At 44.3% G+C, this 18,871-nt stretch overlaps 1 protein-coding gene across 1 annotated transcript in view; it reads right to left on the minus strand.

Annotated features, from left to right (window-relative positions):
- Positions 1–2,973: 2,973 nt before the first annotated feature.
- Positions 2,974–18,871, minus strand: part of LOC146205543 (homeobox protein Nkx-2.5-like) — a 64,588-nt gene continuing 48,690 nt past the window's right edge. Inside the window, exons 2-3 of the mRNA XM_084590254.1 lie at positions 8,087–8,256; positions 2,974–5,705 (exon numbers count right to left, since the gene is read on the minus strand). Of these exons, the coding sequence (XP_084446380.1) occupies positions 5,400–5,705; positions 8,087–8,256 (476 nt within the window). The 3' untranslated portion in view covers positions 2,974–5,399. The remainder of the gene's footprint in view (positions 5,706–8,086; positions 8,257–18,871) is intronic.

Below are 18,871 nucleotides of genomic sequence, written 5' to 3' on the forward strand. Positions count from 1 at the left end.
GCAATTACAGCAACGGCTGAGATGATGCAAAATTCTGACGCCGGTCAGTGTGTTCATTTACCCTGAGGTAGTGCTTTTGTTGCTGCACAGCGACTATAGCGCATGTGAAACGCTACTTGTTGAGTTTGCGTCCGGAGCAGCCTTGTGCCGCTCACCATGTTTAACTCACAGATGAAATATACACGGTCATCGATACTGTTGAGCAGTTATAGAGGGCGAACATAGAGGGAAGGACTAGTTCATAATTCGGAAAACGAGGCTCATGCAACGGTTGCTGTAATAAAAACTGTGAGAGAAAGGAAAGGTACGAGCTGGAGCCGAATGAGGTGACAATAAGCCTGTCAGTAATAAAACGCGAAAAATTGCAGCAAAACACTAGTCAGTCGATGCTGCGATGGAAAGTTTTGAGAAGTGAAGTGCAGCATGGGAAGGGGGGGGGGGGGGGGGGGGTATCTCTGCAATTCCAGAAAAACACGACTCTAAAAGCTGTGAAAATCAAAGGAAGCACTCAGTGCCAAAACAAGGGAGAGAACGGCAATACAGCTTATCCTTGGACGCTCTTCTTTCCTCTGTCGCCGCTTCTATTCCCGTATATCAAAATTCTAGCAAAATTTCCCATGTAACGCTAATATGCGGCACAAGAGATTTAATGAAGTGCATAAATCATTGCATGGAACCCACAAGAGGACACTAAGCTTGCTTTAGTAGTTTGTTATTCAAGGTGCGAGCCGCTAAAAAAACTCGGCCTGATCAAGCGAGAGCTCTCATAGCGAGTTTCCGCTTATCCACGATTGGCGACATACCTGCGCTACATTAAAAAAAAAAAAAAAAAAAAAAAAAAAGATTGCAACCTCGTTTACTAAATTTGCAAGGCAACTGCTTCAAGCCAGTTCCTCTCAGCGGCGCACTCCCGGTAATTGTATACCATTGCGATTCGTGAAACTGCACACGCTGCCTTAGTCCTCGAGCCGAAGCCACACACACCGCTTTCCCGGAACTTCGCTTCCTGGTTCCCGAGTCCAACGAGAGTGGGAGAAGCCACAAAAGCGACGACTGCTTGATTCACGTCGCAGTAAGAAAGAAGACGGCATGTTTTTTGGGACCTCTCCCTCCAAGTTTCGTCACTCGTTGCGACCAGAAAGGAAAACAGCGCTCAGAGGTAAGTGCGCACGGCGAAAACAATAACAGAAGTAAGTGCGCACGGCGAAAATAATGAAGAGTTTCGTTTCGTATTAAATTTCAACCACGCTGCTCTTACTGACTGCAAAACTAGTAAAAGCCGTATTAATTAACAAAGGTCCGCAATGGTCGTTTTGGTTTGATTTATTCGAAATGAGCGTTTTTAATTAAAAAAACGACGTAATTAAAGCTGCGCATTGGTTTTATTCATAATGTAAAGTATCAATTAATTTCACTGCATCACTAAGGTAGCGGTCTGCTGAACAGTTACTCCTTGAATTCCAGCCTTTTATCGGAAGCGGCGATACAAACATGCGCGTAGGAAGTAATAAGTGACCTCGCTTTCATCCTTTCAGGGGGGCTTAAATATTGGCGTAAGAGCATGATACTCTATCCTTAGTTCTCGACTTTCACTTACCGTATCCGATGTCTTGTGTTCGATGTGCAGTTCTTGTTGCCTAAATGTGTCACCTTTCAATAAATATACTGTGTCTGAACACACAGTCGTTATCCTTGTGAGAGACGTTAGCAGGTCTGAGTATTTTTGTTCGTACCCACTTTCTGCGCACAACTACCTGACGTCATGCAGTTGATGTTTTGGTTCTTACTTGACGGAAAGCCGTCAGAATACACCAGGTAGAAATAAGACAGCGCGAGGGGGAAAGACGGATGATGCATGTACCCTTGTTGTGGAAGTTTTTTTTTTTTTTTTTTTTTGTATTAACCCTTACACTAGCGACGACGAGCTCGCTTCGCCCGCGGAGATTGTACCAGTCAAACCGAAGGCGAGCTCGGTCCGTCTTCGCACCCATTATTAAAGAAATGCTTGGTTGTACCACCGCGTTCGGTATATGCTCCCATCCACATACGACTGCAAAAACAGACAAAAAGAAAACAAGCAAGCTTGATGGGCCGGACAAATCCAACAGGCAACAAGACATGGTGGCCTAGAGTAGCCGGGACTATTCTTGCACGGACATGTCATCACAAAAAGAGAAAAACAAAAACAGCCGAAAACCAGGGTGCGTTGACGTTTCACCCCATTTACAAGCCGAAATCGATACCTCTTCTGATACATATAGCAGTGGTGCGGCAGAGCTGTTGTGTCTGGCTTCGGTGTCTACGAATTCTGAAGACGACGACGTTTCAGCACACCGGCAGTAGACAAATGTCAACGGCGACAATCCCCCGCCTTCACATCTACGTTTTCCATTCGGAGGTCGGAAGGCGACTTAAATAGAATTCAAGCTGAACGTGGTTTGAAGTCTTATAATATGTAACAATAACATCAATAAATAAATAGATAGATAAATAAAATAGGAAGTACGTTCGACGAATCAGTGTCAGGTCTTATATTGAATCATTATGCGCGGCCCGTCCAAAACGTTGCTTTATTTGTTAAACTGCTAAGAGTGTTACAAAAAAAAAAAAAAAGCGCACCCCCTCAAACCTGCACGTGGTGTGAAAATTATATAGTACGGATCCTGCTTGGAGGACACCACATAAATACAGCCCTTAAGCTGTCAGACCGCTCCTTCACAGAAGTTAGTACTTCCGTCCATTTTTCTTGATTAAAGCGTGTAAAAGTGAATTTCGACGGAGAACTTTCCAAACGCAGCAACGATTTGTCGATAAAGATGTGATGCGAAGCTGAAATTTAGTTTCATTTTCAGTAATTTATTTCAACGTTTCAGGCGTAACTTAAAGATACGTTTTAGTGCGCTTGCACAAGAGAACTGATTCAGCGATTTCATTGTTTTTTAAAGTAGCAAAAAAAAAAAACAATAACGGCCGATTTAGCATAGATAGGTTAAATGCGAACGAATTAGGTGCGTTTGCACTTTGATTTTCACATTTTTTTTTTTTGGCCCACCCATATGGAATCTACCACAGTCGCAATCCCACAGTTGTAATCTAGCACATTAAAGCATGTCGGGCGGTCTAGCACTATGCGGCATATTACGACTGTACACTGATTGGTATGTGCGACCCGAAACAGAAGTGCTAGGACATATCACATCTAAATCGCATTTAGCATAACCACGCCTAATCAGCCGTCATTTTTTTCGCTCTTTCCGTCCTTCATATTGTTTGTAGCATCGAATGCAGTAATAAAGAGGTGATATTTCTTTAAAATTTCACGGCAAAATAATTGGCGAGGTAGAAATTCGAGACATTAATCGTTACCCACCCCATTCTGGGCTTGTAAAAACGACACGAAATCAGATGCAGCAGAAGCACACGAAGAAAGAAAATTTGAGTCTTTATGGGCATACATGTTTCACTGTTTCCTTTTTAAGTACTTTTTACACTCACCGACGGGACCGGCACTTGTGAACAAAATATTTCTAAGGCACAGTGAGATGAACTAACAAAACAACTTTTCCTTTCTCTCAAAGCATTAACATTCAACGGTATAGGCATTCCGACTAGTTGTGTTTCTCAAACTCTTTAGTAATCATGGATACGTATAGAATTGAGATGATAATGTCTGCACGTGAGCAGTTAGTCAACAACGCAATCTGTTGCGCAAACACAGAACAAAACTGCAGCAAATATTGCTTAAGTAAGATATAAAAAGATCGCTTGTGCGTATAAAAGTGATAACTACGCATGGATGAACCACTACGCGACGCTCCTGCCAAGTATCGAGGTCAGAGGGCCCTTACGTAAATGAACCATTCCAAAAACTGACCACAAAGCGAAAAAAAAATTAGCTTGATTCTATAGGCTCGTATTTTAAATCATACGAAAGAAAATTAATTCTTCTCGGCCTCCTCTGAGTTTATTCGAGCTTAACTGAAGAAATTTAGGAAGGTAAGCTGAAATTTTGTGACTGTGGAATGGGGGAGTTTCTGCTGAACGAGTGTGCTTGTCAGTCTCAACTACGATTTTTTTTTTTTTTTTTTAGGATGCTGTAAAGTGCTTCACATTGGGAGCACAGCACAGGTTGTTCAAGTAAGACATTTCTGCGTTCCTCACGTTTCGGGATACCAGTGCGATCGCGATGCCAGCTATAGCGCCCTCGTATGGTCATCTTATTCGCGTTTTACAGTAATATCGGATACGAATTTAGAAAATATAGTTGCATGACATCGCGGCTCTGTTAGAAGTGCATTCTACAAATGAATTTCGCTTTTCGTTGTATGAGTTGAGCGTGACTTTTCACCAGCTCTGCATCCTGTATCGATATCTTAATTACGGTAAGCAGTAGATAGCTTTAGACTGAAACCGCTCTGGCGAAGAAGACCAGTTCAAACTTTTGCTATTCTTATGCACATATATGAAACATCAAATTGCTTGTACGCTGCGGCGTCCAGTGTGGGTACGCAGGGCGTTCAAATGCGTCATCAGCGAACACTTTACGCTAAGTCCTTTCTCTGCAAGGAAGGCCCGGCACCCAGTCGCGCTACCGATTTTTACTACTTCGCAATTAAGCCGTGGAGTATTATCTTCTCACGATAGCTTAACAGGGGATTAACCTAAACTGCAGTGAGATTAACCGTAGCGTCACAAAAAATGGCAACGCCACTGGTTGGAGGGCCTCCTTTGAAAAGCATTTGTCGCTTCGCACTGTAATTCTACCTGACTACAACTAGTACTCCTTTAACGAGCTGCGTATGGAGCGGCCAGAAAAACAGAGGGTTTAGCCTTGTGAGTACAGAGTAGCGCACACGTATACAGGAGTACCATCGCCTTTATAGGACCCGCAGTGTCAGGTGCGGGGAAGGTGGGACCCGGCGTCCGGTATACATCTACTCCAGTACGCCTCCGCTGTGCAAAATCTTTGTAATGTCCCTCGCAAGGCTTCAACCAATCTCCCTCCAACGCAATCTTTGTGCGGTGTGACAATTTATCCTACTGGTTACTACAGGACGCCTAAATATCTAGCACGTCACCCTTCTGCCGGACCCTGGAACACTCAGAGAGGCTGCTTTGCCTACACACTATCGTTTCAGGTTGATAATGTCAGGCAATTATACGTGTCTGCCATTGTTCTCCGGTTACTGTACGTTATTATATAGGATTTAAGCATCACAGTGGGCGCATTTTCAATTATATAAGCCGTTTTAGAACTTTCCCTACAGATCACGGAAGGGGTACCACCGATAGAAGGCTCGAGCGAGGTGATGGGTTGCAGGAGTCCGCAAATACACACACACGTACACACACACATACGCGATCGTTAATCACACCAACAGTTCCATGACACGTGGCTTTTACCACGTCTTGATGGCGCCGGTGGCGGTCGGTCTGTGGCTCCCCATGTGCGGGTACATGAGAGCGCTGGCGTCGGGTGGTTGCGGCGGCGCCGGCGGTGGCGGTGCGAGCGCGGTAGCGCTGGCGAAGTATGGATGCATCGGGTACGAAGGCGCCGGCGGTGGGAACGGCACGGCGGGCTTTCCATCTCGCACCAGCACCGGTACCGCCACCCGGCGGGCGCTGGCTGCCGCCACCATCTCCAGGGATTTGTCCTGCGACTGCCGCTTGCACTTGTACCGCCGGTTCTGAAACCAGATTTTCACCTGCGCAATCCGGCGGTCAGGACTGGTTAATTTTGCGCCACGCTGAAATCAATCATAGCCTTTATTTTTCACGTAAGTTCGCGCATTGCTCCTCACCCTTCATTTTTACACCAGTTTCTAATTGCGGCCTATCGAGAGCTGCAGGGCTTTCTTTGCCTGATAGGATACCATCCCCACGTCACTTTTTGTCGGATTTGAATCATACCCACAAATTTGGGACAAATTCTGGGAATTAGTTTTTGACCACGTTTTCTCACAAGTTGCATAACTGCGGAATAAAAAAAACATATTTGTTAAACCTCTGTCGAGTGGCTTTTAGTTCTTTATATTAGTTTTCAAACAGCGCCCTATTGGTTTTTTGTCTATGGCCGCCTTAATTGCAGTGTGTGGAGGGCAAAAGTAATTTCAGGAGCAAAATTTTGCTATTCATTGCAAGCCTAATCAATTTCCACCAACGTGTGCATAGCATTATCTCAGGGTGTATCCCGCAGTTGTCTCATCACTAAAAGCTGTCACCGAGAGGCTTTTAGTTCATTATATTAGTTTTCAAAAACGCGCCCTATTGGTTTTTCATCCCTGACCGCCTTAATTGTCGTGTATGGAGGACAAACTTCAGGAGAAAAATGTTGCTATCCATCGTAAGCTTCATCAATTTCCACCAGCGTGGGCATGGCATTATCTCAAGCTGTATCCCGCAGTTGTCTCATCACTAAAAGGTGTCCCAGAAAGCTGGAATTGATTCTGGCTTTCTGTTTTCGATTTACGCAATTCCTTAGCAGCATTAAGAACTCCGCTGTCAATTAAAACTGAGCTGCTCATCTACGGGACATATATGCGAACAAGAAGATGTTGGCGTACACGTTGCCTCTAACATTTGAAAAGAAAAAAAAAAAAAACATGCCAAAGTTTGCATTTCCTAGCAATGCATTTATTTATTTTATTTATTTATTTAAACACACCTAACCTGTGTTGCGGAAAGCTTTTAGCGAGCGACACGATGACAGTAAGGATCTTGTAAAAGAGCCAGGACATCCCTTTTCTCAACGATCCGTCTCCCATAAGAACTGCGTTGTCTTTGGCGGCGTGTCTTGTTTGGCTTCTGAGCGTCGTTGTGAGGATAACACGCTCGTAGATTTATTTTGCTCTTTGTGACATGTCATCTCACATCACGGCAGACAGAGAATTCTGGTACCCTTGAAGTATTGTTCCTCTTCCTAGATCAGTTGCTTTAGAAATGCCGCTGGCTGGTCAATCAATCAATCAATCAATCAATCAATCAATCAATCAATCAATCAATCAATCAGCCTTTTATTTTCTCTATATTAGAGAAGGAGACAGGACTAAAAACTCGGAAGCTTGACAGAGGTCTTGCCCCTTTTTTTCGAAGTAACATTCTACGGACACTGCCGATTTCATTCTTGCGATCATCGTGGTCATGCAATTGGTGGGCTAGTCAGAGTCCTTCCCTTCTTCGTAATCGTTTCGAACGCCACCCATCTACAGCGGTGGATGTTAGAACACACGCAGAATGATCTTAGAGATACTGTTCCTAGAAAGAAGGAGAAAGGCAGGAAGTTATGTTGGTTTCATGAAGATTATGGCGATTTGATAGCTCAGCGACAGCTTGGGAAAAGAGCCTTACTTTTGTCAAAAACGCTCTCCGAGCAGAGTAGGCTCAGAGAACATTTTTAGAACCACTCGGTGTTATGCATGGGATTTAACGTGGCGCAAGTTTACTTCGGAAACGGGTCACTTAGCAGCGGAGCACTGTCCCAATTTGTATGATGAAAGGCAAGTAAAAAAAAAGGCAAATATCCTGCAAATATTCGGTGCAGTTATTTTAATTAATCGATATTGCTGAGCGTTCAATCCTAGAGAAGAATATAATGCTTTAATCAATTTTTAGTGCAGATTTACTCTATCATTTAAAAAAAAAAATCGGCACGAAAATTTGTTTGAAGTTCATGGAATACTTGAATCACTTGGCAAATATGTCAAATTAAAAAAGTACAAGCGGAAAGATCCAGCAGCCATTGGCACAAAAAAGAATGATATAGAATTTTATTTAGTCTTAATCAAAGGAAAAGGAATGAGGATAATCAGAAAGTAGACGAAGAAAAAACCACATGGAACGGATCGAAATGGTTGTTTTGCTGAAAGGGCGCCCCGCATTTAATCTCGAACGGGATAACAAAGTATCAAAAAGAAAACACAACTGCTGTAGAGAAAGCGAGAGAAAGCAAGCAGGTCACGGCAAACTTGATGCCGAGCGGCACAACACCCCCGTGCCCGATACAGCGCAGTTGCGACAAAATCAACGGGTGCTACCGCTAAGCCGCGCGACAGCAGGCACGCGCGCCTTGCGTGCGCGCACCGCATACCTGCGTTGAGGTGAGCTTGAGGGCGTTCGCCAGCCGTTCCCTCTCCGGCGCCGTGAGGTACTTCTGCTGCTTGAAGCACTGCTCCAGCTCGAACACTTGCGACTGCGAGAACAGCACGCGGGGCTTCTTCCGCTTGCGCGTCCGCGGGCCGCCCTCCCTGCCGCCGGGCTCTGCACACACGGAAATGGCTTCGTGAAAAGAGCAGGAAATGCGATTTTTTTTCTCAGCCGCGAACATCTTGTAATGCATGGCAAGTCAAATGCGATGCAGACTGTAGACAGGTCCATAGCAGTCATTTACGTTCGCAAGCAGAATATTTTAATTTTACAGTGCTAGGAATATGTCAGCTGCCAGGGGTAGCGGAGGAGGTCTGCTTTAAGGGATCTCCAAAAAACATCTTCGAAGAAAACAAGCTAGGATTTAATAACGGCGTACTGTGACACACGCAGGCGATAAAACGACTTTATCTGCTGTCGACTTCTACGTTTGCGTATTAGTACGTGCGTGTTCTGAAACTCGCAGCTTAGTTTCGATATCTTCACTGTGAAGCAATAATACACCGCTGTCAATAAACCTGCTCGTTTTTTTTTTTTCTTTCAAGTTTTCTACAACTTCCGGCAATCAAGGATGAATTATCATTTGGAAAAACTTATCTTACATTTTTAATTATCTCGGCGCTGCAGCAGTATAATAGCAGCAGCGGCAGCAGTTGTAGTAATAAACTTTATTCAAAAAATATTTCAGATAGGTAACATAGTCTGACATACTAGGAGAATGTGTCCTTTTACAGACTGCTTTCACGCTAAAATCACCGAAGACATTTCGACCTCGGGCTTCAGTGTATGCATATGATTAGTCGATGAAGTAATCACCCGCATCACTTAGAGTGGCGACCTTCTGTTATCTGGACTTTGGTCTCGGCTAAGCTTAGATCCCGTTTACTGCGCTGAACTGCCAGTATCCAGGTTCACTAGACGCCTACAACTCTCAAGCAAGGTGTTCTCAGCGTCATCGCGATATCGTCAAGGATTTTAATTAATTTACCCCTCCTCAGTTCCCCTGCACCGAGATAAAACGTTACACTGGAATTAGATGCGAAACGCATTAATCATTTTTGTTTAGGTACACTTTATCGTTTTTTCTTCGTTAACGACGTAGCAGATTAATTAGTTGTTTTACGTGTTGCGTGGGCTCATAAAACCGCGAAGTCCCGCAGATTATTCAAATATGCATAACGCGGCGACAGCAACGCGAGCCGCGCTTTGAATATGCTAATTATTTCTACGCGTTGTGAGCCAAAGGCTTAACGGAGATTTTTAAAGAATGCGGATCGATGTTGGTACTTCCCGTGTGTGCGTTTAATACATGGAAAATCGATTGCTTCCTTGGTGTATTCTGGGAAAACAACATGTAAATCAAAGAATAGTATCCGGTTGTAGGAAACGAAGTGTTCGCATGAGTCAATTTTCTACACAAAAAAAGGACCCCAACATTTTCGAAATCTTTGAAGAACGACCCACCGCAGTTTTCTTGTTTTTTAATCTGCCACGGCGCTTTTCTGTGTTTCTTTTTATTTTATTACAAGCGCTTCACAAAATGCTTCCCGCCATGTTGCGGCATCCTGGAAACCGCAGCAGTATAATGCAGTACATGATTAGCGACGCGCAAGTTGGCATTTATCGTCGTGTAAGGTACCAAATATTACTGTGTGGCCTGATGTACACAAAAAAGAGCTAGGGACAACCAGGGAAACAAAGGGAGGTGCTAGGTTTGAACAGTTTATATTAATGTGCTCCATTACTTGACTCATGTGCATCATGTATGGAATATTAGAGAATGTGTCTGCAGTAGCTGTGTAGCTTATGATCAGTATAATAGCCACAAGTGTTATATATTTGGTTAGCTTATGTCGAGTATAATTGCACTTTACTAATTTCAGGCCTCAGTTAAATGCAGCTAATTAGTCAATTGGGATTAAGTTGAAATGTATGCTATATCATTCAGTCATAGATCATTGGATAGCTTATGCCAACCACAGTTGAGCTGAAGTTATTGTATATGTTAATTAATTACTGTCAATTAAATAATTATAATTAAACTGAGCTTCACGCTACATCAAGCCACATATCACTGGATAACTTATATCGAGTGCGACTGCACTACACTAATTGTAGTTCTTATTTAATAACTGTTAATTAGTTAAATGTGATTAACTTTAGGATACATGGAGCTATATGCAGTTGAAGAGGCCTCGACGAGTAGATTCCAAAATCGAATGCTAAATTACGCGAAAACCAATTCAAACTGATAAAACCGCGCGTTAACCGAGCTAATGTTTATCGAACTCGAATAAAAAAAAAAGCAACGGACGGAAGCAAAGCAGTAGGCTTACCGATACGCATTAGCAGCTCGTAAGGAGCGCTTAAGTGCCCCGACAGTTTTTTTTTTTTTTTTCTCTCTTGGTTCATGATACCAGGTCAGCGGGAACCGCTACGGGACATGAGTTCTTTTCGAGCGTAATAATTGAACCACAGAAATTAGATCGTAGAAAAAGGTCCCAAAGTGAGCTGTTTGCTTATGTTGTAATTTCCCAAGGAACACTTCGCGGTATGCCAGCAGTTACGGCGCACTGCGTCAGGATCTAGTTCCGCGCCTGGCGCTTCGGCTTCATGTGCCCGTTTCTTATTCTTAACGCTGACTTTACCTTTATGCAAGTGGCACATTCTTCTGTTCACGAAGTGTCACAGGCGAACATATCCAGAACACACCTTCAGCCCCGCGTAAGCCCGTCATTCACCGCTCGCGGTCAGCTGTTCGGTCTTCCCGCGTATTTTGCGAAGATCGAATCTTCTAAGCAGAATTGCCCAAGCTATGGCGTGCACCCATAGTGCAGCATTGGCAATCATGGTTAGGCCGCCACTCTGCCGACTACTCGCTATAGTGGCACCAAAATTCGCGCAGCGATGCAAATTATCAGGCCATCATATTTCAAGCGCGTCCAAGCTACACCAGGACTGTGAAGCACGCAGTGGTAGAGAGCTTCTGATTAATTTTGAGCAACTGGGGACCTTTAAAGTAAACCGAAATCTCAACGCACGGGCATTTTAGTTTTTCACTTCCATAAAAAAAAAAAAAAAAAAAAAAGACCGCTGCTGCCGGGATCGAGCCTTCATCATTCGGCTCAGCAGCACAAGGTATTTGGTCAGCCTTAAATACTCTAGAAATCAGCATGTTACAACAATCTGGGGTATGCGCTTCGCGCAAAGAGCTTATTTGGGTACCAGGTCATCAGCGTGTAGAGAGAAATGAGCGTGCACATGCCGCCGCCCGAGCTCTTCTCCCCCGGGTGTCCTCCTCCTCCCTCCCTGAAGTCTCGGATTCCTCACAACGATTATAAACATGCGCTGACAGCACTTGCGCTTATCAGGACAAAAGTTCCCGGGCCCAGCCAAGGAATTAGATAAAGTAGAAAAGTAGAATTTACGCCGATTACAAACCTCGTCTTTTAATAATCCAGTAAAGCTTCACGCTATCGATCTAGACTCTTTTTCAGTACACTGTAAATTTTGCGGGCAGAAAGCAGAATTGTACCATATGGTATGGGCCTTGCCAGGCCAATAGTGCCTCAGACGCTATACAGCAGCCAACGTGGGAAGGATGGGAGGCAGCCTGTCAAGTTCGGACCTCGTGGACCCGAGAGCCCTCGTGGAAAGGGCGAAGGCGTCGTCGTTAGTCGACGGAATCCTGGACTAAGGATCCCACCAACGTTCCCATAACCCCCCCCCCCCCTCCCCCGTTTTTTTTTTTCCTTGCCATAACAAGTTTTCATCATCATCCAACGAGGTGTACTCGTAAACAAGTGTGTGATCGTGAGTGTGTGAGCGAAATGCGGGCGCGCAGCATACCTCAATCTCAACGATATGATCGTTGACACGAAAAGGAAACAAACGAACAGAGTACAACGATTGAAGACCAATGTGAGTCCGGCATTTCAAAACGAAAACATACTCTTGGTCAGTGCACTTCCTCGTCTTGAACGTACGACCCCGTTGTATAGTGCTCTAGAAGATTGGGCAGTGTGTCGACCGCGCCGCGAAATGCATGGGAGCGGGGGGCCGCTTTTGCGATGACGGAGGCGCCGCAGCGCAGAGGGCGCCACCAGCAACTGGTGTGTCAGCCGTCCGGGCGCACGCGTATGCGCGCTGTGCAGCAGGGTGGATACCGCGCGCACTGTACGTTCTTGTTTGCTTGTGCATCGTCTCGAGCTGTTCGCGACAAGATTTTATAAATATGCCGGTTAATGGGGCTCAGTACTGTTAGCAATCACCTAATTTATTTTCCCTTTTGGCCGTCGACATCACCTCGCGGAAGCAACATGCACAGGAGCTGGGCTCCGAAGAAAACAGCTTGGAGAGGGCGTACAAATTCAGACTCGCACACCACGCTTCACTCGCCGTACAGCTTGCTTTGGCATTCCTGAAGCACCTAACTGACGTCCAGAAATGCACTCGTTTTGAAATGAGGGCAGTGTGGAGACAGGAGGTATGAAGAAGTCAAACATGCAACATGTGCGTTCGAGCGCTGACTAAAGCTGGCCACAGTAACCCCATTATCAAAACAGTCAAAAATAGTATATTCCGTTGTTTCACGCGCAGACTATGCCGACTACAGTAAGTTACCTGAAGCCACAAGAAAAGTCGGCATTCAGTTCGAATGAATTAAATATGGACTACCCCGCAGGTAGAGACATGAAAAACGAACGACACTAGGTAAACGGCTACTAAATAACTAAACACAGTGGGTCAGGAAAGCTGGAAGAAGTGGGAAGTAAAGGATGCACAGAAAAAAAGAAAAGAAACGTGTCGCCTACAAGGGAGGGAGAAAGGAGGCACGCAGCGCCGTGAAAAGAGCGACCGCGAATGTGAACAAACGTTTGGAATTGTCGTGCGGCGCAGCAAACGCACGACGGAGAAGAAAGCAGGCAGCTAAAGACGAAGAAAAATGGAGAAATATGACAGCAATAAAAAAAGGGAAACAATCGAGCTTAATAACCAAATGGAGGCCTGGGAATCAAGAAGAAAGCACACAAAAAGGCTGCAATCGAACGCGTAGAAATAAGCGTCGAAATTTAAGTCAACAGCTTCGTAAAACTGTACACTAATATAAGAACAAACCATTTCATTTTCTTTCCATAAATTGGAACATTGGTGTAACGGGTAGCTTTAAGTACCCAGAGATGCGCGCTATACTTAAGACATTTAATCTCAATGCATTATAGTTTGACAATGACCTAATTGTTCCAGAAAATGTTTTCATTCTAGGTAGCTTTTATTCTGCGTGCTCAAGCAACCGATAATATGTAAGTCATTGACCCCAGAAGATCGCTCTAGTCCTGTTTTGGTGCACATATAAAATGAAAAAAAAAAAAAGAATAGCTTTGAAAAAAAAAAAAAAAAAAGAACGATGGAAAATAGAGGACGCAGAGGCTATAGTGTACGCCTAATTCGCTTCCGCTACATAATTCTTCAGCGAAAGAGCGGTTGTGAGGTCGGCACGGTTTTTCGCCACGAACAAAAACTGCGCCATAGGCTCTAAGCTATAGTCGCAATTTACCCAAAAATTTGGCTCGGGTGTACAATCCTTTTGGACGCCTTTGCACTTGAGATTTTGCAACCTTCATCTAAAATGTGGAGGTTCAAAAATGTTACCTATTAGAGCACCAGAAAGCTCACACTTGAAATAATGAAAGTTCATGTGTTTTTGCGGCTTCGCTCTTTGCGAAGTAGCGAACCACGACAAGAGTTCTCAAAGGGAAAATAATTGAATTCCCTTGGAGTATTCCAGGTGTAATATCAACCTTGTTAACAATTATAGCCTGATTAGTTTTGCAAAGAGTACCCGCGGCAAGTAGCCCGATTATAGTCCCGCAAGCAGTAGTTGGCGAGTTTATCCAGTCGATTACCCACATTTCATACCACACACTCGAAGAATAAACACGAATTAGTGTCCGCATCTGAATTCGGCCTTATACTAATTGCATGTGCATTTGGTGCCCGTCACCGTTTTCGCATTTTTCGTTTTCTTGAGGTGCGCGCCAAGAACTGCATCATATCTTCTAATACGACGCGCAATTATAAGTGTGTGTGTGTGTGTGTTCTTTTTTTTTTTTTTTTACTCTGTACCATTTGATGCCAATAAAGCGTCCGCTCTCAAGTGCCCACTATGAACGTATTCCCTCGTATACGTATGTGACAGGTTTAATTTTTCATATTTTGTCTGAAGTATTGTCCTAGCTGTACTTGACATTTTTTAAATCTAAACAGCTGGTTCACCCTTTGGTCAGCGGCACGTAAACAAATGTCCGCGATATATGTATTTGTTCATCACGAACAGAGAATAAATGCTTGAGTCATGTATATTTTCCTTTGTTTTCTTTTTGCCGCTAAATACCGCAGTGCTTTACATTAGAACGGTAATAAATAAATGTGTTTTGCTCGCACACTGTATTTGTAATTTCTATAAGCGGTGATTATAGGGCACATAAAGAACACCTATTAAAGAGATATATTACAAATTACTGACGATTTAAGATAAACGTTGTTATGTATTAATAAGCACAAACAGAAAAATGTAAGCAGGTGTTCGTAAATAAGGTTCGTAAAAAATAAGCTCGTCCTAAAAGACCTTACGAAGCACAAGAATTCGCATGTATACTGTTATTCTCCGCGTGTTAATAGCGCTCCTCGGCAGTAGCCTTTATTCCCTTACTGGAAGAACGAATGCAAAACATCACGCTTCGTTGAAAACATTAAGTACAAGCTCATCTGGACGATTTATGGCTGTCCGCAGGAAGAAATGTTGAAAGAGTTTGAAATAGCGATTAAAACATCGCGCGCTGCTCCGTAGGACTGCCCAAGCGAGCACGGCGTCTCCAGATTAACGTAATGGAATGGCAGGGATGAGTTTAAGACTTGCAATAAGTAGCCCCTTTATTAAATATCGCACCATTTGCGTAGCGTGTCAAAATAGCTCCAAAGAGAACTGCGCCCCTCCTCTGTACCCCCGCTATCCCCGCGTCCGCTACGCGCCGAGCGGCGAACGTGGCACCCCTGTTGCACGTCGCGCCCTCTCGCGGTAGTCGGTTCCTGTCATCGCAAAAGCGGCCCGCTCTCCGGCGCCGGTCGTCACACTGCCCGATATTCTAGAGCACTATACCCGTTGTGAATTTTTTCGCTGCCGCAGTGCCACTCCGATTGCGTTTTCGACACAGAATCGGTACCTGCAAAGCCGCTCGGAAACGTGGACAACACAGAAAGGTCCACGCATCCTTTGTCGTTCATTATTTTTTTCTTAAACCTGAAAATAAAAGGACCGTCAAACCGAGAAAGCCGCTCCTACGGAACGTAGGAGCGGCTAAATTACTTACGGTCGCCGGATTGCCTGGTACGGAACGTACCAGGCAATGCGGCGACCGTGATCTCCCCAACAAGGCGCCGCTTACTCGTTTCGGTTTTCCTCCGGTAGATGACAGCACTTTTGCATAAAATCTGTTCACTCTTTTAAAAATAGGAGAAAACCTAGAATCTAGAAAAAGCGCAATCTGTTTTTTGTACGACTGGTTACATCAGCAAATCATGTGACTTCTAGCATAGAAGGAGCGCCATACGTCGCAATGCGCTAGCTACTATCTGTCCCACGTCCTGATAACAAAAGTAGCCATTCTTTTCAGTTTCACTGTAAAGGAGTGGCTTGTAGGCGAGTTGGTGCATTGCAGTTGACCGAAAACGATTTGTGAAACGAGACAAATACACAAGGAGAAGCGATGGGAATGGTACTGGTTTCGTACAAGAAGAGCTTTCCTTCTGAGACAAGAGCGTAACTTTTTTTTTTTTCTTTCTCGAACTTCATCTCAAAGTGTTTTTGTTCATATATGGTTTCCTAAGTCAAGATCTCGTCACTTTTCACAACGTTTCTAGGAAGCATATATGCATAATACTGCTCGATGCGTAGACCATGCATTTGCTAGGGGAAAAAAAAAAAAAAAAAAAAAAAGATGCGCAACTTTTTTTTCTTCTCACCGCTTTCCATCATTAGAAACACGGCCGTGCCGCGGAACTTTATTTAGACAGCAGTTTTATGTATGAATAGATCGACGTAGAAAACGCATCTGGACTCGTTTCTTTGAACGGAAACAATATTTGAGAATTGTTGCCTGTGAGGAAAACGTATCGCCCTTTAAGGTCCGCATCTATCACACCTTACACGTACGTTCTCGTTCCTTAGCTGAGCCAATTTTGCATCACCTTTCTGATGGCTCGAAAGTGCGAAAACAGATGGAGCTTGTACGTACCGAACAAAAAGTAAACTTTATAAAAGCATGTCGAAAGAAGCGATCAAAAAGCTTTTCCTCGTATTTCAAGGTCCGTTGAAGCTTAGTTCACCTTTCCGCTTATTATTGTGATTTCAACATTTCATGTCAATTTATGAGCTATGATGAAAACACCCATCTCTATGTGTGCGCTAAAAACGACTGGAACAGACGAAAAGTACTTTAAGCATCTCTGGATTTGAACCTGTGATCCGGGACTTAAATTTTATTTATCTTCCCATCTAATTGTTTCTCAATTCATTGAAACTATCTTCAACACGCCAAAGGTGAAACCGTCTTTTTCACCCTCTTTTTTGACGGTGAAAGGAATTCTGCTCTGTGCAGCACCTCTGTACCCTGCCCAGTGGCACCTATCGGAAGTGATGGAAGGTGCGCACTAACACTAGGGCTGCTGAAACAGCTTTTAATGCTCACACGCTCGCCGAGTGTAAATTTGTGGGTCTTCAATGCGAACGCTTTTGCCCTAGTTCGCACTGGCATGGTCACTTCAATATGATCTGGTGGTGCAAACCACAGGGAGACAGGGCGCAGCTGCAAGGAGAGTTCTGTGCCAGAAACAAGAAAACAAAAAAAAAGTCTCCTTGCGGTTATGGTCTTGGCGTGAGCGCAGACATGTACTCTTTTACTACAAGTTCCGTTTTGCCCGGTAGCAGAGAGAGAAAGAGAAATAACATTTATTTGCACCCTTCAAACGGTTGGCGAGGAATCGAGGTGCAGCTCTGTCCCAGCCATGTGCTCCCCTCATCAGTCGACCTGGATCTCTTGGATCTGAGAAGCGGCCAGGGCGAGACGGATGACTTCACGTTGCCCTTTTTTGTCCTGTTGAGAAGTAGTGCCTCCCAGGACTCATCTGTTCAGTCAGGTTCTCCAGATCTAGGACACTTCCATATCCGAGAAACTGTTTTAAATGCGCACCGCCATACCGTCGCGACATAGGCAGCAGAAGGGTCACAGAAGAAACAAATTGAAACATTCGAGGAAAAATATGTGTTCACAACGTTCCCGACCCTACATTACAGGAATGAGTTTCATAGTGATATTAGCCTCGGCAGCAAAGGTTAGCTGGTAGGTTTTAATGTGTGGCTAATTTAGTGTCACAATGCGGCGTACATTTTAATTTTCAGACAGTTAAATCAGGAATTAAGCTAAAACAAAAACGATATATTTGTTTTACGTCCGCGACCTCACGTTTGCCTAGACTACATGACAGTCCCTAGCAAACCATTTCCGCAAATGTACCAGAACATATCGTGCATGACAGAGAATGAGCTAGAATATTGAATATCTACAAGGCTCCGTGTAGAAGCTAAGACGGAGGCTGTGCGTCGTTCCACTAGCCCACGCCAAAACTCCTCATGATGATAATTCAGTGATCCATCACTCACTTTTCTCATATTCAGTAGGAAAAAGGTCAAGATACCACAAAAAGCTTGGTTCTGTTTTGGGCTCCTGCTCTATACGTTCGGTCAGGTACGAGATATTCAAGCGCGAAGAGCAATGCTATCGATTTTCTTTTTAGTACTTTCCCGGCCCTATTTCATTGGTTGCCTCGAGCGAGCTATCTTCACCACAAAGCAGAAAAGTTGCGCGAACACGCTGAAATTGTTTACTGCAGCGAGACTGCAGTTCTAGAAAGAAAAAGCGGGGAAAAAGAAAAGAAATGTACAGCGACCCGTCGCGCCCGGGGCCACGCTCCGCACTCAAGGTAACGACTGGTCTGCTTCCGCGCGCGTCCCCTTCATGCATAACCCATGGCGAGCGCTGCAAGCAGCCCAGCTCATCGCTGAGTGTCCGCGATGTTTCCGATACCTCAGCCGAACTGTAAACACTGTCGCAACACCAGCACAGCCGCTTCTTTCGAAAAGCATGCTGACGACGGGAGCGAAAATAATGCAATACCCAGCGTATATATGACATTAACGCGTGAAACCGGCATATGAGGCGTTCAGAGAAAGCAAGAGAACGAGCTGCTTTCGTATTCCATGGTGCAGTTTATGTTAAAGTCGTGTTTACAAACCATTCATTTCATTTATTAATTTATTTATTAAGTCAGCCAATTCCAAAAAGGCTCAGGAAAACGAGCTATTCTCGCACACACACTCACATACACTCAAAAATGTTTTGCGTTTTTTTAGCTTTGTTTTATGGCCAGGCGAGCACACCTTACGTTGAGTAAGCATAAAAGGAATAAAAATAGCCTCGCTTTCCTCACGTACCCCCTTCTCCCTCGCCTTTTCTTTTGTCACTTACTTTGATACGCCAATTTCTATGCGGCTCCTCATTGGAATAAACATTCAGTTTTGCGAGAAATGTTCTCAATTTAAGTGCTGCAGAACTACTACCCGCATTCTTGCAAAAACCAAAACACGCGTGACAGATACAGCGCCTTTCGTTTT

Source organism: Amblyomma maculatum, chromosome 1 (genome assembly GCF_055883805.1).
Source record: "Amblyomma maculatum isolate TAMU_Amacu chromosome 1, ASM5588380v1, whole genome shotgun sequence".
Lineage (NCBI taxonomy): Eukaryota > Metazoa > Arthropoda > Arachnida > Ixodida > Ixodidae > Amblyomma > Amblyomma maculatum.